At 41.3% G+C, this 23355-nt stretch overlaps 2 protein-coding genes across 2 annotated transcripts; both read left to right on the top strand.

Annotated features, from left to right (window-relative positions):
• Positions 1-854: 854 nt before the first annotated feature.
• LOC118810141 (DNA polymerase eta-like) lies at positions 855-10555 on the top strand. The gene is made up of 10 exons (XM_036573699.1): positions 855-1284; positions 1499-1633; positions 1715-1944; positions 5281-5453; positions 5557-5660; positions 5738-5857; positions 8258-8381; positions 8477-8542; positions 8629-8801; positions 9513-10555. Exons 1-10 carry the CDS (start codon positions 1148-1150, stop codon positions 10342-10344), a joined length of 2094 nt encoding a protein of 697 aa, XP_036429592.1. The 5' UTR covers positions 855-1147; the 3' UTR covers positions 10345-10555.
• A 2115-nt stretch (positions 10556-12670) lies between these two features.
• On the top strand, positions 12671-23355 carry LOC118810142 (DNA polymerase eta-like). Its single transcript, XM_036573700.1, has 10 exons — positions 12671-13005; positions 15482-15616; positions 15698-15927; positions 17632-17804; positions 17914-18017; positions 18095-18214; positions 19656-19779; positions 19875-19940; positions 20027-20199; positions 22322-23355. The coding sequence occupies exons 1-10, from the start codon at positions 12869-12871 to the stop codon at positions 23148-23150; spliced, it is 2091 nt and encodes a 696-aa protein (XP_036429593.1). The 5' UTR covers positions 12671-12868; the 3' UTR covers positions 23151-23355.

Below are 23355 nucleotides of genomic sequence, written 5' to 3'. Positions count from 1 at the left end.
ACTGAAATTATGCAGAACTTTTGAAAAAGCGGTGGAGCTCCCCTTTAACCTAGGTTAACCTACAGCAGGGGGCGATCTGACAGCTTTCCTTCTCCAAAGGAAGAATAAGAATAAGAATAGGTTGACAGCATAGACTGTATATAAGTATGCATGTATGCACACATGTGCACAGTCTACCGCTGAGAGGCACAGACTGAAGAATTGGAGCTTGAGAAGAGCAAAATATGATTCAGATTAAATGATATACTGCAAAGAAATTCAGGTGAAATGTGTTTTAATAGCTTATTTTATTCTCTAAGGGTAACAGACTTGCTTAAGAGATTTAAAAAAAGAAAAAATACTGGTATATACTATCAAACTCAACTCCATCCTCTGGCACTGCCGCCTCAAACCAGTGTTTATTACAGCATCTTACTTTCCTACCATATTACCCCACTTACCTGACTGTCACCTCACTGATCCCTTTCTCTGCCACTATACACCCTTTAACTGCTGCTGCACTCAGCACTTTAACTTTAGACCCATATTTTGCACATAGTAAGGTTTAAAGGTATGACTGTGTGTGTATGAGTGAGTGATGGTAGGAATGCATGGTTTATTTTATATTATTTTATTTTTTTAATATATTGTATTTATTTTCTTTTATTCACTACATGTAAATGTCTGTCTGGTACTGTGCACTGTGAGCTCCTGTAACCAAAACCAAATCCCTTGTATGCGTAGCATACCTGGCCAATAAAGCTTGATTCTGATTCTGATTCTGATTAAATACAGATATAAGGGTAAGTGATCCGCACTCACACTCCTCTCCAGAAGGTGGCGGGATTGCGCTAAACGTTGTTTACCAACCGCCATAAGGAGGAAGAAGCAGAGCTCGTAACTAAGGCGCGAAATGTTTGGCACAGAAATATGAATTTTAGGGTTTTTAATATTTTTCGCGTCTTCTAAATCAGCTCTGTTAGTTCAGATCAGGCAGTCAGAGAGGTGAACCGCTATGTTGGTGAACTCCGTCTTTGTTTTTCTCCGGTTTCCTCTCATTACTATAAAGACTAGCGTTAAGGAGCTACTCTGACGTGCTTCCGTGGAGCCGCTGGTGAAGACTGACCAGCAGCCCGTCTCTCCGCACTGACCCTCCCTCTGCTGCGTGATGGAGTTTGGTAAGGACAGGGTGGTCGCCCTGGTGGACATGGACTGCTTTTACGTGCAGGTGGAGCAGAGAATGAAGCCCGAGCTGAAGAACAAACCCTGCGTCGTGGCTCAGTACAAGACCTGGAAGGGAGGAGGGTGAGATCAATAGTGCTGATCTATAAAGCTCTGATTCGTTTAATGAGACGTTTTTCTGTCTTAATATCTGCATAATTGAATGTCCTGCTGAAAGAAGACCAATTAATGCATAATAAATGAAGTATAACTGGATTATGTGTGACATGAACGTTTTCCTCTTTGATCTCCAATCACTGATGTTATTGTTGTTGGTATTATCATTTATCATTTTCAGGATCATAGCCGTCAGTTACGAAGCCAGAGCCCACGGTGTCACCAGAAACATGTGGGCGGACGACGCTAAGAAACTGTGTCCAGATCTTCAGGTGGCTCGAGTGAGAGAGTCTCATGGGAAAGCTGACCTTACCAAGTAAGTTCACTTGAGTTTTCTGCCCACTGAGTTCTTTCCCACCACAGTGTTCAGCAGCTTGAAGCTTCTCTTTGTGGTCAGTTACAGGGAAGCCAGCGTGGAGGTGATTGAGGTGATGTCCCGCTTTGCGGTCATTGAGAGAGCCAGTATTGACGAGGCCTACATGGACCTCACTGCCAGTGTACAGAAAAGACTGAAGGACCTGACGACGGAACGGATCGAACCCCACCTTCTGAAGACCTCTTACGTCCAAGGCTTTCCTCTCAGCACTGCAGAGCTTCCACAAACTGGAGACGCGTTGGTGGATAAAGGTGTGTTGTCAGTATCATGTTGAAAATGGTCACTGTACCAGTTATAGACTGTTTCTCAGAATCCAGAGCCTCAGTTTTCCTCGCTGTATTTCCTTTTCCTTAAATGTTGATCAATCAAGACACGTTTTGTATCTGAAGTTGTCTTTTATAGTTTTGTACCGGAGCTACGTGACTAATGTAGATTACAAGTTATAACTTATACCCACCAAACAGAGATGTAGTGATGTGGCAACTGTGGTCCAATGTCAGTATGCAGTATTTTTTATGTGTGTATCTGCTGATGCTGATACTTAAGCATTCGTATTCAGAACCATTGGCCAGCTGTGTTTGCACACAGAGGAATTAGACCTCCACATTTAACCCATCCGTGCAGTGAAACACCCACATACATGCACACTAGTGAACACACACGCAAGTGAGCACACTTGCCCGGAGCGGTGGGCAGCCCTATCCCCTATACCAGGGGAGCAGTTGTGGGTTAGGTGCCTTGCTCAAGGGCACTTCAGTCACATATTGTCTACTCAGGGGATTGAACCGTCGACCTTCCGGTCACAAGACTGGTTCCCTAACCTCCAGCCCACGACTGGATCACTATCATGATATTACATTATAAATAAACACAGTTGGCCAAATTAAAATGTTGTAGCTCTGAAATAGAAAACTACATAGCAATTATTCTAAAAATTATTCATCCCAATCAGTGAAACATTTTAGTCAGTTTAAGTGGGAAAAGACAGCAGCAGCATGTAAACGATTCAAAATTTACTGTTCATTTTGTGAAAAATACAAATAGCATTTTCTCCAAAATAACTCGGATTCCCTGACAATGGGGTGCTTTTAGCACTCCGGTAGCTTTTTTGTGCATCATTACAAGAGAAAAAACCCAGGGATGAACCCACACCAGCAGGATTTTGTGTATGGTTTCTGTCACAGATTCCATAATGGCAAGTGAAATAGTTTATTATCTAAAGATAAGACTCAGTGTTATTTAGTATGTGAGTTCTAACATAAGCAAATGATTTCAAAAAAGGGAAATAGGCTAAAGATTGCAAAAGCAGTGAACACAGCAGGTGGAACCAAAAGACGTGTTCGGGTTGGGTAACTTCAGCAACGAACAGTAAAATCCCAAGTGTAATGTGCTTCACATCTGACATCACAGCCTCAAACTGTGCAGCTTTTGGGCGTTATGCTCGTGGTGAGGACTTTTGTTTACAGACATGCAGATTAAACCTGAGGGACTACAACACATGTCAGGCTCCAGTCCTTGTGGGCCAAAACACTGCAGACTTCTGCACACTGCCTCATTAAACACACCTGATTCAGCTCATCAGCAAGACCTTCAAGAACTGAATTCGGAGCGTCAGATGAGGGGAAACGTTAATCTCCGCAGCACTTTGGCCCACAAGGTTCCCAGTTTGACATGCCTGGACTACCATAAACACTAGTACCTGCATTGTAGCTGGCATGACTAAGCTGAGGAGATGGCTTGAGCAGTGGAGAGATGTTTGATGATGCATGCCACGTAGTGAGAGAAATTCATGAATTACGTAATGACTACAATTAGCACTGGGACTTAAGATATCTGCATGGAGACGTGTTTACTTAGGACTGGGCAATATGACGGTATATTAGATTAGATTAGATTAAGATTCAGCTTTGTCATTGTGCAAAGTACAGGTACAAAGTCAATGAAATGCAGTTAGCATCTAACCAGAAGAGCAAAATGCAGTATTGTTAATATATAAAGTGTAGGAAAGTAACAGCAGTAAGTGATGCTGTGGTTACAATATGTACAGTTACAGTAAGGACAGTGGAGTGGTAAACAAATATAGATGTTGCAAGCGTAAATATAATATACACATATATACAGAGTGAGTGGAGAGAATGCAAATGTAGGTCGTATGTATTGAGAGAGCAGCATATGTAAAATAAAAAGTATGCAGAGTAAAAACATGTACAGCAGGGGTGCCCAATCCTGGTCTTGGAGATCTGCCACCCTGCACAGCTTCGTTCCACCTCTAATCAGACACAACTGATCCAATTAATGAAGGCGTTCAGGAGCATCTGACTTTGAAAGCCAGGTGTGTTGGATCTGAACTCTCCAGGACCAGGATTGAGCACCCCTGATGTACAGTAACTGCCCATACAGATATCAGTAGTGCAGTAATAGACTGTACAAATCCATTGTTTTCCTGATTAAATATGATACAATTCAATATGATTTCTCATATTCATATTATATATATATACATATATATATATATATATATCCTCAGTATTCACTAAAATGCATGTTTCATTATAAAGAGAGCAAAATTAGTCCCGTTTAGCTGGATTTAGTACCACAAAGTAATTAACAAAATAATTAACAAATTCACTGTATTCACAGTTTTGATTGTATTTTTTTAATGTAGCACTGCTGGTCCTTTTTTATTTATCACCTTTTCCTGTGTGCAATATAATCAACACTCCATGTGCAATATATTTAAAAAAAATATCTCTAGTGTAAATATGTTTAGCTTTCTATTTATAATGTTTATATTGTTAACTCCTCACCATCCCATGTGTGATATAAACCAGTACCTCATATGCAATATTCCATGTGAATTTCAGGAAAATATCCTTACAGTGTAAATATCTTAGCTTTATATTTATTTATAGTTCTTTATGTTGTTCATTTTTTGTGAAGGATATAGTTTATATTTTTTATCTTATTTTTTATGTTTAGTATTATATATATTGTCTATATAGTAAAAAGTAACAAACTGTAAAAACCCTTGTTAAGTACTTGACAAAGTTAATTACTTGCTTGCTAATTCTCTCTTGTTCCTTTTTCTTTTTCTTGAGTGCCTTGCTCTCCTTTTGCTGCTGTAACACTGAGAATTTTCCCATTGTGGGACTAATAAAGGATTATCTTATCTTCTCTGATCCAAATGATCAGATGAAAAAAAAATAGTCATGATCTATCATGAATTGTGAAAAGTATCACAATTTCTTGAAGTATCGTGATATTTTTTTGCCATGTTATTTTGCATGTGTGTGAGTGATTTTTTTTATTTATTTAATTATGTATGTATGTATGCATTCGCACAGAATTTATCTCTTCTAGCATGTGACAACATTGACAACACAGCCCTGCGTTAGTCTTACAAGAGCAAACTCTGGGCACCAAACATGTCTTGGCTGATCAACAGCACTTTCAGGGAATTTGTGCAAAATTTATTTTTTTGGTGAACTGTTCCTTACAGTGGAAGAGGAGGAGAGCAAAAATAACATCTGTTGCTGTTTGTAGTTGCTGAAGTTTCACTGATGCTCCTCTTATCTGTGTATGTATAGAGGAGAAGAGGTCTCTGGGTCTGCGGCAGTGGCTGGACACGCTGCCCCCCTGTTCTCAGACGGACTGTGCAGAGCTGTGGTTGGCTGTGGGGGCGCTGATAGTGGAGGAAATGAGGGCCGCTGTGGAGGAACACACTGGGTTCCGCTGCTCTGCAGGCATTTCTCACAATAAGGTGACTGCTTTGCTTTTTGGGAACATTTGAGGAATTTACAGCAGACTTCTTTGTAGTCCTGAAAACTGTCAGCTTGTAGTCTTAAGAAAAACTCTGATTGCAGGTATTAGCCAAACTCGCGTGTGGCCTCAACAAGCCCAATCGACAGACCGTCCTGCCTCTAGGATCAGTACCCGAGCTCTTCAGGACTCTGCCCATCAGTAAAATGTATGATTCTTCACAAATAAGACTGTCTGTTTGTATGAAGTCGCAGTGCGTGATGGAGCTGTGTGGTTGTCTTTCAGTCGTAACCTGGGAGGAAAGCTGGGGGTTTCCATCACGGAGACTTTAGGGGTGGAGTACATGGGAGGAGTAACAGAGTTTACACGCTCCCAGCTGGAGGAGAACTTTGGAGAAAAGACTGGGTAAGAGCTACGAGGCACAGCTGCTTACAGGGCTTGAGTCTGTGATGTCAGTTGAAATAGTCACAGCAGTGATACATCCAGTCAAGTGAGCAGAGGGAAAAATACTAGTATAATACTAATAATTCTATCAAGTGTGTGAGACCTCCTTGTTTTTGAAAGGACCCTACCACCCTCATGCTCAAACAAAAAAGAAAATGAGTCAACAGCGCCCTCTAAAGGTGCTATAGCACCAAATCAGAAGTACAGATTTTAATGTTTTCGTTAAACTCATGACGTGTCTCAACAAATGACCTCAAAATACCTCAGACAATGGATGAAGAGTAACTTTCTGAAACTGAACGCTGATTGAACTAAAATTTTACTCATTGTGTCTGTGATTTGAATTCCTCTGACTTCAGACTTAAACTTGACGGTGTGACTGTTAAACCTTCAACTGTAGTTCATAACTTAGGTGTACTTTTTGATCCTGTCCTTTCTTGCGAACCTCTTATTAGGTTTCAGTTCAAAACAGCTTTTTTCCATCTCCTTAATGTTGCTCGTCTCCCCCTGCTCTCCACGAAAGATAGTAAAACTGGTTCATGCTTTTATATCACCCCATGTAGATTACTGTAACTTCCTTCTCATTGGTGTCCTAAACAAAACCATCTGCCCAAAACCATCAGTATTTGCAAAACTCAGCTGCTAAAATTCTCTCTCACTCTGAAAAAAATCAACTCATATCACCCCAGTTCTGTATCGGTTACACTGGTTTCCTGTCTCACTTCACACCCAGTTTAAACTCATCCTGCTAATATGTAAATCTCTACACGGTCTAGCACCAGACTGTGTAGCTGAGCTCATGCACCCCTACTGCCCTGTCTGAACACTCAAGTCTTCTGATACAGGTTGTTTATCTGTCACTAAATTTGGACTGGTCACCACTGGGGGCTGATCTTTCAGAATCATGGCCCCCAAACTATGCAACACATTACCACAATAGCTTCAGGACTGTCCCTCACTTTCGTCCTTCAAAGCTCAGCTTAAAACTTCTCCATACTTTCATTCTTCTGCTCACTGAAGTTTTTTTTTCTTTTTTGCCTCTGTAAAGCGACCTTTTGTATGAAAGGCGCTACATAACTTTAACTTCTTCTTCATTAATGTTGTTGTTGTTGTTGTTGTTATTGTTATTATTATTATTATTATTATTATTATTATATTTACATGCATTTGCCAAACCCAAAGGATGAAGCCCAATCCAATTCACATTCCGTTTGTTGCAATGTAAACATATGAACATATGAAAGTTAACAACTGTGGAAAATAGCTGCGGTCAGCCTCAATAATTACGATCAGCTCAAATAATTGTGATTAAACAGTTATGTAATAACTGCGACAGGCCTCTATAGGCTTCGCCTGTTCTGCTCTGGGACCACATCGGTCTGATATATAAAAAAAGTATGGCTTTAAGAGGAAATTAAGTCAAATCAATATCTGTACACAGAAGCTCCATCTGAAAATGGTGAGTGTAAACATGCTGTCTTGATTGGATCACAGTGATTGGATGTTAACTCAAGTACAAACAGGGCCTAAGTAGAGATGCACCGATACCGCTTTTTCCCTTCCGATACCGATACTAACTCTTATCTAACCTAACTCACATATAAGATTAAATATTTATACAGTCACATTTTTCAAATATTTTATTTTGGTAAAATCTATGCTCTGCATCACAAATAGAACAAACTCAGCTGGGCTAGATGGCATTTACTTGTGGATTATATTTATTAGATGCTTAAAAAAAACTTATTTTTGTTTATTTACTGTATCTGTTTCGTATTTACTGTTATATAATTAGAAATAAGAACCATGTTTAACAACTTATGTAAATTTAAAATATCTTTATTGTGCAGAACAGTTAAAATCCACAGGCAGGGCTAGTGAACGCGCAGGCCCAGCTAGCAGGATGCTATGGTAATGGCTAAATCGCAGCAAAATGCTATTATTACGCCAAGAGTCTGGCGATTCCTTCCTCTCTCTAAATAACATTAATTCAGACTGTAAGCAGACGAACGATAACTTAAAGAGGCACCTCAGCCGTTCAGGTAAGCAGCTCCTTTAGTGTGTTTTTCTCACCAAATGCTGCCATTACAGATTCTGCCATGGGTATTTTTACTGCTGCTTGTCGTCTCACGCCGCTGACGTGTTGCTAAGTTCAGTGTACTGCTGGGCATGCATGTGTCAGAAATTGCTTTGTGGTATCGGTCATATCGGTATCCCCATCACCGATGCTGATACTGCGTTTAAGTGTCAGTATCAGCGCTGATACTGATACAGTGTTGGTGCAACACTAGGCCAACACTAACCTTAGTGAAGTGTGAGGCTGTATGGATCATTTGAGTCAAATGTCGTGTCGTTCTTCAGGCAGTGGCTGTATGACTTGTGCAGAGGGATCGAGTTTGAGCCAGTGAAGCCCAGACAGCTCCCCAAATCCATCGGCTGCAGCAAGAACTTTCAGGGAAAGACGGCTCTGGCTACAAAAAGCCAGGTAATGATTCTGTTTATGTGTAATAAAGCTTATCCATTATTCACACAGCCTGCTTTTTATGCACTCTTCATCTCTTTCCTCTTCCTCCTATCCAGGTTCAACACTGGCTCCACCAGCTTGCCCTGGAGCTGGAGGAGAGACTAAATAAGGATCGCGATATGGTAAGAGCTGTTCTGTAAAAGCTGTTCATATTCAGTCTTTCCCACCATCTCCTGTCATACAGAGATCTTTATTCCTCACTCTGTAGAACGGTCGGGTGGCCAAGTTGCTGACCGTGGGTGTCCGCCAGGCTGGAGATGAAAGACTGAGCAGTTTCTCCCGCTGCTGTGCTCTGGCACGATATGAAGCCTCTAAAATCTCCGCCGACAGCTTTGCCATTATTAAGAGCCTCAATATTGCAGGCAGCCATCAGGAGGCGTGGTGAGTACTTGTTCCTTACACCTCCTAAAGAATAAGTAACTTAAACATACTAACAGTGCAAATTAAGAATGAAAGACAAAAATGGCTGTAAGGTAGTGAATGCATTCTTTAATCAGTAAAAGGCGTGTTGTTTAAGTTTAGTTTCAGTCTGAAAGACTTTGTGATCAATAATTAATTAGTAATTAATTAATAATTAATTAATCTTGTTGTGGTCTACACCGGTAACCTATTTTTGGATTTTTAAGTGCACTGTATCCATATTCCACATATGAATGATCATAAAACTATTATATTAAAAGAGTTAAGAGGATTGGGTGTTGCACATAAAAGGAAATCACATGTTATGACTCTCTTACCATGAACAGGCCACTGAGGGGCTGCTTGACATGTAATACAAAAATATATATGTCCAATAAGATAAGCTATTTGTGAAACATTTTTTAAACACAATCATTTGTCAACAAAGATTCATAAGAACAGATAAATACAGGGCAATTTCCTTTCCTATGAGTTTACCACATCACGTGACACCGGATTTCCTGTTCAGCAATCAATCAACCTTTATTTAAACTCGGAGTACATTGAAGTCGACCCTCATTTACAGTGTAGTTGAGCAATATACAGAAAAGGTTTTGTTCCTTGAGTCCAGGATTTGGCCTGAAATCCAGCAGCTCATGCACCTTGCATGTCATTGTCTGTTTGTCCTCACAGGTCTCCAGCCCTCACCTGCCTCCATCTGTCTGCCAGCAAGTTCAGAGAAACAACATCATCAGGAGGAATTGCCAATTTCCTCAGTGGTGATGTGGCAGCAACACAGTCTCTCCAGGCCTCCACTCAGTTGCCATCCAAAACAGAACCAGCAGCTAAGAAGCCAGGGGCCATCCAGACCCTTTTCCAGAAAGCTGCTGAAAAGAAGAAGGCAGAGGGAACCTGGAGAAAAGAAGAACATAATGACCTTGCATCATCGTCCTGTGCTCCTCTTTTGGAGAACGGTTCCAGCCCTTCTCCTCAGAAAGCAGCAGGAGGGTCTAATGCTGCGATTTCGTCTTTCTTCCATAGGAAGAGTTTGGAGAAAAACACGGAGGTGGAGAACGAGAACCCAAGTAGCACACAGTCTGACTGGGTGAAGGAAAGCACTGCTGACTCAGACCGATCTCAGGCTGACAGGGTTCTTCAGGGTTCTTCGGGAGGGTCGTGCTCTTCGTCTGTGAAAGCTGTACTGGGTGATACAAGCCGTCCTGAACGCTCAGGTTTTAAAGACACCAAAGAGGATTTTCACACCTGTGAACGCTGCGGACAGGAAGTGTTGATGTGGGAAATGCCAGAACACACCGACTATCACTTCGCTCTCGATCTGCAGAACTCCTTCTCCTCCTCGTCGCCTTCGTCAGCCTCTGGCTCCTCCAGGGACCCCCTCAGGGCTGGAACACCCCAGTCTTCACACGGAAAGAGCAGGTCCAAAACCCAGGCTGGACCACAGGCAAAGAGAGTCAAAGCAGCGGACGGCGTTACCACTCTGGATTCCTTCTTCAAAAAGGCTTAACCTTAAAGAAAAAAGGGCCACAGAGAGAATTACTGCCAAAGCACTTTCTCAGACAGTTTTATATTGTCGTATTTTGCCAGACTAGAGAAAACGAGCAAGTAGGCATGTGACGGACTATTGCTTTGAAAGCACTGATCAAATCTAAATGTTTCCTAAATGATGTTTTTAATGCAATTTATATCTCGCTAATAATGAAAATGCTGCATGACAATTTCTCAGGTAAAGAATTTTAATAAACTAAAGCCATTAAAGCCATTAAAAGAACTTGGAAAAATTATTTTAAAAAGATGTATCCTGTGCTTTTCATGGGTAAGGGATGCGATTTTTATGAACCACCACTAGGGGGCAGAGCATTTCAACTAGACCAGTGCTGCCTAATATTGGCCTTAAAGGGAAACTCCACAGAGTTTGCACAGTTACTTAGTCATTCAGTGTTTTAGATGTAAACAAAATCACTCAGAGTGTTTCTAGAGAAATTTAGAGAGTCAGAGTTGGTCACCATTATAGTACTAGGAACCAGACGTCAGAAGCATTTAATGGCTCTAAAAGCCACATCCCGTTAAGTTATTACACAAAATGGTTGTGAATGCGTTGCCTGATACCTGAGACATTGTTTTGTGATAGTTTTGGCCTAAAACGTATTTTTAATATGAACTGTTACTCCAGGATCACTTCTGTGTTTCCTCTCAAAACCGCATTCTCAACTGAGATCAATGCGCACAGGCTAACGTGCTTTTGTAGTTCCCAGCCTGTATTTACAGGCAGCTGTTTTTTTTGTACGGCAGCTGTTTTCACCCAATAGGCGACGAACAGCACAAAAAGTATTTATCAGCATGACTGTTTACTCTTTATAACTGAAAAAAAATTTATCACGGAATATCAATTAACAATTAGAAGTTAACAATTAAAATGACAAATTCGTCCATGTTGACATTGTGGGGGCATCTTGAAAGACAGGAAAACTGAATTGAAATCCTTTCACAGTTTTGTAGTCATGGTGACCCCTGGTTCCCATCACCACCACTGTAAGTCTCTACAACCAACTAATTCAAATCAAATTACTCTGACTTTGGTTCCATCTCAATCACTGAATTATGTAGAACTTTTCAAAAATTGGTGGAGTTCCCCTTTAACCTACGTTAACCTGCAGCAGGGGCTGAGCCGCCCCCCCAACCCCACCCACCCCACACACAATATCAATCTGACGGCTCTTCTTCCCTAACAGAAAAAGAAGAGGAGTAATTGGTTGACAGCACAGATGAGAATTTGTATATACACACACAGATATATACAGTCTATAGCTGAGAGGCAGAGCTTGTGACTGAAGAATTAGAGCTTGAAGAGAACAAAGTAAGACAATTTAAAGAACGTATTGCTAAGAAATTCAGGTGTTTCACCAGAGAGGCCTTAAGGTAGTTATAATTTCCTGGATTATCTTGAGATAACGAGTTAATTATCTTGTTATCTCAAGATAAGTTATTATCTTGTGATCAAGATAAAGTTGTTATCTTGGGATAACAAGTTATTTCACATAAGAATCTCTTTCCCGTGCCTAACTAAGGCGTGGCCACAACTTAATTATCTTATTCCCATGCCTTACTATGTTGTGACCATGCATTTAGATCTCGTTCCCATGCCTTACTAAGTCGTGGTCATTTGTCACCTGGTAACTATGGAGCCCCAGTGGTGACATCCTGTATAAATAAAAATAATGCATGGCCATGACTTAGTAAGGTGTGGGAACGAGATCCTAATGCGTGGCCATGACTTAGTAAGCTGTGATCTCGTTCCCACGCCTCACTAAGTTATGGCCACGACTTAATCACCTCATTCCCACGTGTTAATAAGGCGTGGCCACACATTATTTTTATTTATACAGGATGTCATCACCGCTGGTACGGAGTCCCACTTGTGACATCCTGTATAAATAAAAATAATGGGTGGCCACAACTTAGTAAGGCATGGGAATGAGATGATTAAGTTGTGGCCACAACTTAGTAAAGCGTGGGCACGCGATCCTAATGCGTGGCCATGACTTAGTAAGCCGTGATCTCGTTCCCACGCCTTACTTACTCGTGGCCACGACTTAATCATCTTATCCCACGCATTACTAAGTCGTGGCCACGCATTAGGATCTCGTTCCCACACGTTAATAAGGCGTGGCCACGCATTATTTTTATTTATACAGGATGTCATCATCAGGGCTCCGTAGGTAACAGACCTGCTTAAGAGATTTTAAATACAGATATAAGGGTAAGTTACCCGCACCTGCACTCCTCTTCAGAAGGTGGCGGTAGTGCGTTAAACGTTGTTTACCCACCGCCATAAAGAAGAAGAAGAAGACATATTAATGTTATGGTTTTATCATTTTTCGCACCTTCTAAAGGCGAACCTCCAGGTTAGGCTTCCTCTCATTACTATAAAGACTAGCGTTAAGGAGCTGCTCTGACGTGCTACCGTGGAGCCGCTGGTGAAGACTGACCAGCAGCCCGTCTCTCCGCACTGACCCTCCCTCTGCTGCGTGATGGAGTTTGGTAAGGACAGGGTGGTCGCCCTGGTGGACATGGACTGCTTTTACGTGCAGGTGGAGCAGAGAATGAAGCCCGAGCTGAAGAACAAACCCTGCGTCGTGGCTCAGTACAAGACCTGGAAGGGAGGAGGGTGAGATCAATAGTGCTGATCTATAAAGCTCTGATTCGTTTAATGAGACGTTTCTGTTTCTCTATAGTTTAATGGGTGAGACGTAAACAGAGTCGTTCAGAGTGGTTTGGTGTGAAACGCTCCGTTCTGGAGAAACTTACAGAGTCAGAACTGTTCACAGTGGTGGTGATGGGAACCAGACGTCTGTACAGGTTAAAGCAGTGATCTCCATCTCTGGTCCTGCAGAGCGTAGTTACAACCACAGTTTGCCACATCTGCTTCATCTAATCAACCTCTTTCCAAGTCTCTGATTGGCTGGATCAGAAGTATTAGAGTTAAAGGGGAACTCCACCAATTTTTCAAAAGTTTCACATGAGTAAGTGGTTAGGATGTAAACAAAGTCATTCAGAGTGGTTTGGTGTGAAACGCTCTGTTCTAGAGAAACTCACAGAGTCAGTTGTTCACAATGGTGGTGATAGGAACCAGACGTCTGTAGAGGTTAAAGCAGTGTTTCATCTAATCAACCTCTTTCCAAGTCTCTGATTGGCTGAATCACAAGTATTAGAGTTAAAGGGGAACTCCACCAATTTTCAAAAGTTTCACATGAGTTAGTGGTTAGGATGTAAACAAAGTCGTTCAGAGAGGTTTGGTGTGAAACGCTCTGTTCTAGAGAAAATTAGAGAGTCAGAATTGTTCACAGTGGTGGTGATAGGAACCAGACGTCCGAAAAGTTTAACACCTCTAAAAGCTCCCTCACAGAAAATTATTACATGAAATAGTTCTGCCTGATGCCTGAGACATGTTCTTTACGATAGTTTTGTGATAAAGCTTTGGCCTAAACGTCTTGTTAATGCATTTATTTGTATCCATTCATGGCGGAGGGGTACATGAAGGGTGTTGAGGCAAAATAGTCCCCAAAGGAAAAGCTTTTTTTAAGACTTTCCACAGTTTTACCATCATCAGCATTACATGTAAAAACTCAGAAGACACGTTTAGGTTCACTGGTGGCTTCGAATGAAAAAAAATGGCTATATTTGTGTTGTCGTCATGGCGACCGCTGGTTCCTATCACCACCACTGTAGAGAAATCTGAGCCTGTGAATTTCTTTATAACTAACCATTTCACATCAGAATGACTTTATTTATATCTCAACCACTAAATTATGCAGAAAATTTGAAACGAAGGTGGAATAATAATTCCCCCCTTGAGAACATGGGTCTGGAATCAGTCCCAGAACATCCGTTTAGCCATTAGAATCCTTTACACTGTGATCCCAACCCATCAGGAAAACACAAAATACCATTAATGACTATTGGACACCATTAGGAACCAACAGAAACTGTTAATAGTTGTGTTATTAAGTGTTATTAAGATGTAAATGGCGTTGTTCAGAGTGGTTTGGTGTGAAATGCTCCCTTCTAGAGAAACAAGTCAGAATTGTTCACAGTGGTGGTGATAGGAACCAGACGTCCACCTCTAAAAGCTCCCTCACAGAAAGTTAGTACATGAAATGGCTACAAATATGCTGACTGATGTCCGAGACACTGTTTCACGATCATTTTTAGACTAAAAAGTATTTTTAAAGACTCTTCAGGCAGGCAGAGAACATGCAAGACATTGTAAGATGAAATAGCCCCCAGAAGCATATTCTTACAGATTTGTCCCTTTTTTACCATCATCATTATTACATACAAAGCTCAGAAGACACGTGTAGGTTCACTGGTGGGTTTGGATAGTAAATAAACTGGCTGTATTTGTGTTGTAGACATTATTGCTATCACCACCACTGTCAAGAAAAGAAAGTCCATAACTTTCTCTACCGTTTCACATCAAACCACTCTGAATGACTCTGAATTATAAAATTAACATTTGAGAACATGAAGAGAAAAAAAGACCTGGCTATTGCCTTTGATGAAGAAACACATTTTAAGCTCCTTTACACATTTTATCCAGCAGACTTCTTCTTTAGTAAATATAAAAAATGAGGAAACTTTTTATTCATTTGTTTTTTGTATCTCTTTTTCTTTTTAGAAAAACATTTTTATCATTTATAAATCATTTTAGACACATCGTCTTATCTCACAAAAATAAAATGTTTATGTTGAATAATTATGGCAAATGTTATAGAAATTTATCAATTCCACCTCTAAGCTGCATGTTAATTTATACAAAGATACACACACACAGACACACACACACACACACACACATATATTTATATATGTTAAGTTAATCTATCAGGACACTCATTAGGAAGTATTTCCTGATGCATATAAACCCCACTTTTTTCTTCGTTCTTCCATTTTATCTTCTTTTTTCTTTCTTTATTATACATATATTACCTATATTTGTTTTACACTTCCAGTCTTTCCAATAATGCTGACCTCTCAATTAATTGTATTAAACAGTCGAATTATGTGTGACATAAACGTGTGGAACATTTTCCTCTCTGATCTCCTATCACTGACATTATTGTTGTTGGTATTATCATTTTCAGTATCATAGCCGTCAGTTATGAAGCCAGAGCCCGCGGTGTCAATAAATATGTGCGGGTGGACGATGCTAAGAAAGTGTGTCCAGATCTTCAGGTGGCTCGAGTGAGAGAGTCTCATGGGAAAGCTGACCTTACCCAGTAAGTTCACTTGAGTTTTCTGCCCACCGAGTTCTTTCCCACCACAGTGTTCAGCAGTTTGAAGCTTCTCTTTGCGGTCAGTTACAGGGAAGCCAGCGTGGAGGTGATTGAGGTGATGTCCCGCTTTGCGGTCATTGAGAGAGCCAGTATTGATGAAGCCTACATGGACCTCACTGCCAGTGTACAGAAAAGACTGAAGGACCTGACGACGGAACGGATCGAACCCCACCTTCTGAAGACCTCTTACGTCCAAGGCTTTCCTCTCAGCACTGCAGAGCTTCCACAAACTGGAGACGCGTTGGTGGATAAAGGTGTGTTGTCAGTATCATGTTGAAAATGGTCACTGTACCAGTTATAGACTGTTTCTCAGAATCCAGAGCCTCAGTTTTCCTCGCTGTATTTCCTTTTCCTTAAATGTTGATCAATCAAGACATGTTTTGAATCTGAAGTTTGCTTCTGTAGTTTTGTACTGGAGTTATGAGGCTAATGTAGCTAACCAGTAACAATATATACCCACCAAACAGCGATGCACTGACACTGGCAATTGTGGTCTGATGTCAGTATGCAGATTTTTTTAATGTATATGTCTGCAAATGCTGATATGTGAACATCTGGCACTAAAGCCACCTGGATCAGAATCGTAAAATAACATTACAAATGAACACATTTGTACAAATGAAAATACTGTAGCACTGAAACAGAAACTACATACACCGATCAGGCATAACATTATGACCACCTCCTTGTTTCTGCGCTCATTGTCCATTTATCAGCTCCACTTACTATATAGGTGCACTTTGTAGTTCTACATTTACAGACTGTAGTCCATCTGTTTCTCTGCATACTTTGTTAGCCCCCTTTTACCCTGTTCTTCAGTGGTCAGGACCCCCATGGACCCTCACAGAGCAGGTACTATTTGGGTGGTGGATCATTCTCAGCACTGCAGTAACACTGACGTGGTGGTGGTGTGTTAGTGTGTGTTGTGCTGGTCTGAGTGGATCAGACACAACAGTTAGGTAAAAATGAAATAAAAACACAGCTGGCCCACAGATTTAATGAGATGTTTTAATGTGGCCCTTTTAGCGGTTGAGTTCGACACCCCTGATGTAAAGGATGTGAAATTGAAAGTTCATTTTATGAAAAATACAAAATGTATTTTCTCTACAATAATTCAGATTAGGGAAGAAAAGGGAAGAAACCCAGAAATGAACCCACACCAGCAGGATTTTGTGTATGGTTGCTTTCATAGATTCCAACACAGAACTAGTTTAATAACTAAATGTAAGAGTCAGAGTTTTAACATAATCAGATAATTCTAAAATGGGCTAAAGATAGCAAAGGCAGTAAGCAGTAAGGAGGTACCTCAACCAAAAGAGGTCTTTGGGTTGGATAACTTTAGCAGCAAATGGTAAAATCCCAAATGTAACATGCTGTACATACAACATTACAGCCCCAAACTGACCAACTTTTGGGCATTTTGTATGTGGTGAGGCCTTTTGTTTACAGACATTTAGATTTGTTCTATAGTGTTTAAATAACCTGATGGACTAAACACTAGAGAACCTTTGTCGCAGCTCACATGACTATGCTAAGGAGATGGCTTGGGCAGTGGAGAGATGTTGGAGATTGCATGGTATGTAGTCAGAGTAGTTAACTAATCACTTAATAATTAGAATTAGAGCGCTAGGACTTCTAAATATCTGCACAGAAGTCTTTTGCATGCAACTGATTTTTAAATTTTATTTTTTGTATATGCACAGGATTCATTTTTTCAAGCATGTGCAACAACATGGTCACATTGTACAGCCCTGCTTTAGTCTTACAAGTGCAAAACTAACTGTAGACACCAGACCTGTCTTGGCTGATCAACTGCGCTTGAGGGGAATTTGTGCAGAATAGATTTTTTTTGCTGAACTGTTTGTTAAAGTGAAAGAGGAAAAGTACAGAAATAACATCTGTTGCTGTTTGTAGTTGCTGAAGTTTCATTGATGCTCATCTTATCTCTGTATGTATAGAGGAGAAGAGGTCTCTGGGTCTACGGCAGTGGCTGGACACGCTGCCCCCCTGTTCTGAGACGGACTGTGCAGAGCTGTGGTTGGCCGTGGGGGCGCTGATAGTGGAGGAAATGAGGGCCGCTGTGGAGGAACACACTGGCTTCCGCTGCTCTGCCGGCATTTCTCACAATAAGGTGACTGCTTTGCTTTTTGGGAACAGTTGAGGAATTTACAGCAGACTTCTTTGTAGTCCTGTGAATCATTGTAAGTGTGTAGCCTCAAGCGAACAAACTCTGATTGCAGGTATTAGCCAAACTTGCGTGTGGTCTCAACAAGCCCAATCGACAGACCGTCCTGCCTCTAGGATCAGTACCCGAGCTCTTCAGGACTCTGCCCATCAGTAAAATGTATGATTCTTCACAAATAAGACTGTCTGTTTGTATGAAGTCGCAGTGCGTGATGGAGCTGTGTGGTTGTCTTTCAGTCGTAACCTGGGAGGAAAGCTGGGGGTTTCCATCACGGAGACTTTAGGGGTGGAGTACATGGGAGGAGTAACAGAGTTTACACGCTCCCAGCTGGAGGAGAACTTTGGAGAAAAGACTGGGTAAGAGCTACAGGGATTGCAGGGATTGCATCTGTGATGTCAGATGAAATAGTCACAGCACTGCACTGTTTAGTGTTTCATGTGCTGAAATAACTTCAGCCCATCAGCTCATTGCCTCACCCTTCTTAAGTTCAGTCAGGTGAACAGGGGAGGAAATCCTAGTGTAATGCTTTGACCCTCCTGAACAAGGAATCAGAGTTACGAGAAAACAGAAGAAAATATTATCTGTTTGTGTCTCACAATCAATTAATCCCTTTTTATATGATTTTATGAAGTATGTGAGTTGACCTTATTTTTGAAAGCACTCTACAACCTCCAAGGTTGAGAAAACAGTGCTCACTACTGCCCTCTAAAGGTGTTAGCCCCAAATCAAAAGATAGACTTATGTATGTACTTATGTATGTTTTATAAACCGTGATGTCTCAGCAAAAGCGTTTCTGCTTTTCTTTTATTTACGTGTGTTTGCCTGACCCCAGTGGATGAAACCCAATCCAGTTCACTTTCTGTTTATTGCAATATATGATAGTGAAAGTTAACAACTGTGGAAAATAGTTGCGGTTAGCTTGATTAATTGCGATCAACTCAAATAATTGTGATTAAATAATTATGTAATCATTGACTGCATTTACGTGCACTTAATAATCTGATCATAATCAGATTTCTGCAGTTATCTGATTATTCAAATGGTCATGTTAACACCACACTCCGATTTCTTAGATTGGAGTAAGGTCTAGAAATCCGATTAAGAAATCTGATAAAGAGCTAGATTTTAGCTCAGTAATCAGATTTCTCAGTGCATGTGAACTCTTACTCTGATTTCTTTCGGATTTCTCAGTCTGTGCATGTGCGAAAACAGACAGTGGTACCGGAAATAAACAAGCAGCGACTCTTGGAAAACACTTTTGGAGCGACGCTGAAACCAAATACATGCTTGATGCAATGAAGGATTTACATTACGTTTAAGTCACGTCTTCTTATGTGAGTTTATTGGCTGGTTGCAAAGCAGAAATCTGATTACTGTCTGACTCATGTAGACCCGGAGTTTCCCCATTATTTGATTACTCAAGTGCGTGTAAACGTGTTGATCGGATTACTAACAAAATCTGATTTTCTGCAGTTATCAGATTATCAAGTGCATGTAAACACATTCATTGTAACAGGCCTATATAAAGGCTTCCCCTATTCTGCTCAGGCACCTCACCAGCCTGATATGAAAGAGAGTGTAGTTTCACAAGGAACTGAAATCAGATGAATATCTGAACTCAGAAGCTGCATTTGAGAAGGGTGAGTGGGAACGTGCTGGCTTGACTGGATGATTATCCGATCACCACTGTCGGATCATGGTGATCGGATGTTAACCCAAGTATAAACCTGAGGCCTAACCTTAGTAAAGTGTGAGGCTGTATGGATCATTTGAGTCAAATGTCGTGTCGTTCTTCAGGCAGTGGCTGTATGACTTGTGCAGAGGGATCGAGTTTGAGCCAGTGAAGCCCAGACAGCTCCCCAAATCCATCGGCTGCAGCAAGAACTTTCCGGGAAAGACGGCTCTGGCTACAAAAAGCCAGGTAACGATTCTGTTTATGTGTAATAAAGCTTATCCATTATTCACACAGCCTGCTTTTTATGCACTCTTCATCTCTTTCCTCTTCCTCCTATCCAGGTCCAGCACTGGCTCCACCAGCTTGCCCTGGAGCTGGAGGAGAGACTAAATAAGGATCGCGATATGGTAAGAGCTGTTCTGTAGAGGCTGTTCATATTCAGTCTTTCCCACCATCTCCTGTCATACAGAGATCTTTATTCCTCACTCTGTAGAACGGTCGGGTGGCCAAGTTGCTGACCGTGGGTGTCCGTCAGGCTGGAGATAAGAGGCCGTGCAGTTTCTCCCGTTGCTGTGCTCTGGCACGATATGAAGCCACTAAAATCTCCACCGACGGCTTTGCCATCATTAAGAGTCTTAATATTGCAGACAGCCATCAGGAGGCGTGGTGAGTACTTACTCTTTAAACCTCCTAAAGGAATAAGTAACCTAAAAATACCAACAGTGCAAATTAAGAATGAAAGACAAAAATGGATGTAAGGTAGTAAATGCATTCTTTAATCAGTAAAAGGCGTGTTGTTAATTTTAGTTTCAGTTCGAAAGATATATAAAAACTATTTTATAACCAATAATTAATATCTTGTTGTGATTGATACTGGTAACCTATTATGAAATTAACGTAAAACGTTTCCCAGACACAGATTAAGCCTAAGCCTAGACTAAAAAAATTTCCAGTGATTCAGCGATTGGTGCTGCAGTTTAGTCCAAGGCTAGGCTTAGTTTCATGTTGGGGAAACTGACCCTATATATGCTCGCTGCTAGTGCTAGTTGCCTCATAGTTTCTCCTTCTCGCTGATCCTCAGCTGAGCATTTTTACTAACTATAATTCTGTTGTCTCTGATGAAACTGAAAAACTTGCTTAAGAGCTTGAGTGATGCATTTGTCATCACCTTGTAACACTCAGAGGGTTTACCTCGACCAAGGAATGAGGTTAACAGAAATCAGTAAGGGGTGGGTTGCCTTTCCTAAATAAGAAATATCCACAGATGATTACTGTTATTTAGTTTGAAACAGATGACAAAAAACATAAACAACCAAAATTTACCATAATATCAAAACAAAAAAGTCCCTCGACAGGGAGCTTTAAGCAGGTCAACTGAAACCATCTCACCAATTCTCAGAATGTCCACTCCATGCTCGAAGGCCTTTTCATGCCTGTATGAGATGTTGCAGTTCATTAGTAAGCCAGTGTAAGCTTAGTTCCTATCCAGACTCTCAGCAGGATACCAGAGAACTTGTAGAGAGGAGAATTCCCACTCTGCAATGTCTTCTGGTTTTCTCAAACGCTAGAGGGCGCTCCCGAGCAAGTCCAAAATGAATGGGTTGATAAGGAGCATTTGAGCAAAATCATAGTTTATAAATGCTTAAAAATTTAAATGTAAAAGAATTCATTCATTTCCTGAACACAGAGCAGCATAAAACATTGTAACACCGCTGTTATATTTTTAAGCGCTTTTAAACTCGAGTTATAGGAGTTTAAAACGGCGCCTCATGTACACCCATGACGTCAGTGAGTGCAAACAGCCAATGAGCTGCTCCGCTCGCCAATCAATCATCACGTTCTAGCAGTAAAGCCCGCCTCCTGCTGCCAAAACCCATTTGCTGTAGAAAAAAGGAAACATATTCGTAAGTTTTCTTTGTTTTTTTAGTGAAATCCATCCTTCTACTCTCTAAAATCAAAGGAAAGTTCTGGTTCAGTGATTAAAAACTATTTTAACTTTTCGTTTTTAGCCGTTAAGCTCCATTCACTCCCATTCACTGAGGACTCACTCGCGGGCGCCCTCTGCTGTTTAGCAGTCCTGTTTTTGATATAATAGGGGGAATAGGAAGTGGCCAGGCTCCTCATAAACCGGCTCTGAGGATACCAGATGACTGTAGCAAAGTTCCTCAAAGCCACATAAAGTTGGTCATTGGCTCACAGAACCAAAATGTCCAGTTTAAATACCAAAGAGACAGTCAGGATTTGGAATAAGTCTGGAGATACACTCAGACCAAATCCACTACCACCAAAACCCTTGTTGATACAAAGAACATACAAGGTTCAGAGGAACATGTTTCTGGAGCTCTTGCATGCCAAACAAACTTAAGTTTCCCTCCTAATCTTTAATTCTTCTCCCCTTAAACAGAAAACTAGGGGTTGACACTGCCCTCTAGGTACTGGGAAAGGAATTTCCCCAGTGACAGTGACTGCCTACTGTCACAAGCCATTGTTTTTATTATTATAGACGGTTTCCATTATTACATTAATGATAATTTGGGATGAGTTGATGTTCGAATAGTCATAAAAAATATTAAAAATCAAATTGTAATGTAGGATCTTTCATATGCAAACGAGCTCGTCTCTATCGCCAGCCTTTTATAGGGACCATGAGGTGTCTCAGCTTCATACTGTACTAGCATTCGACTATATAGTTTGCATCAATAAAAGTAGATCCTTGATGCCCGAGATCTGGCCTGAAATGCAGCAGCTCATGCACCTTGTATGTCATTGTCTGTATTTGTCCTCACAGGTCTCCAGCCCTCACCTGCCTCCATCTGTCTGCCAGCAAGTTCAGTGAAACATCATCAGGAGGAATTGAAAGTTTCCTCAGCAGTGATGTGGCAGCAACACAGTCTCTCCAGGCCTCCACGCAGTCGCCATCCAAAACAGAACCAGCAGCTAAGAAGCCAGGGGCCATCCAGACCCTTTTCCAGAAAGCTGCTGAAAAGAAGAAGGCAGAGGGAACCTGGAGAAAAGAAGAACATAATGACCTTGCATCATCGTCCTGTGCTTCTCTTTTGGAGAACGGTTCCAGCCCTTCTCCACAGAAAGCAGCAGGAGGGTCTAATGCTGCGATTTCATCTTTCTTCCAGAGGAAGAGTTTGGAGAAAAACACGGAGGTGGAGAACGAGAACCCAAGTAGCACACAGTCTGACTGGGTGAAGGAAAGCACTGCTGACTCAGACCGATCTCAGGCTGACAGGGTTCTTCAGGGTTCTTCGGGAGGGTCGTGCTCTTCGTCTGTGAAAGCTGTACTGGGTGATACAAGCCGTCCTGAATGCTCAGGTTTTAAAGACACCAAAGAGGATTTTCACACCTGTGAACGCTGCGGACAGGAAGTGTTGATGTGGGAAATGCCAGAACACACCGACTATCACTTCGCTCTCGATCTGCAGAACTCCTTCTCCTCCTCGTCGCCTTCGTCATCCTCTGCCTCCTCCAGCGACCCCCTCAGGGCTGGAACAACCCAGTCTTCACGTGGAAAGAGCAGGTCCAAAACCCAGGCTGGACCACAGGCAAAGAGAGTCAAAGCAGCGGACGGCGTTACCACTCTGGATTCCTTCTTCAAAAAGGCTTAACCTTAAAGAAAAAAAGGGCCACAGAGAGAATTACTGCCAAAGCACTTTCTCAGACAGTTTTATATTGTCGTATATTTTTATTACTTTTTTTAGACTGGGGAAAATGAGGAAGGCATGTGATAGGCTATTGCTTTGAAAGCACTGAACAAATACTGCAAATTTGCAAAAACACTTGAGGATATTAAACTGAAGCCTCTTAAAAGAT

Source organism: Colossoma macropomum, unplaced genomic scaffold, assembly GCF_904425465.1.
Source record: "Colossoma macropomum unplaced genomic scaffold, Colossoma_macropomum, whole genome shotgun sequence".
Taxonomy (NCBI): domain Eukaryota; kingdom Metazoa; phylum Chordata; class Actinopteri; order Characiformes; family Serrasalmidae; genus Colossoma; species Colossoma macropomum.
This window is presented reverse-complemented; position numbering and strand designations above follow the sequence as displayed.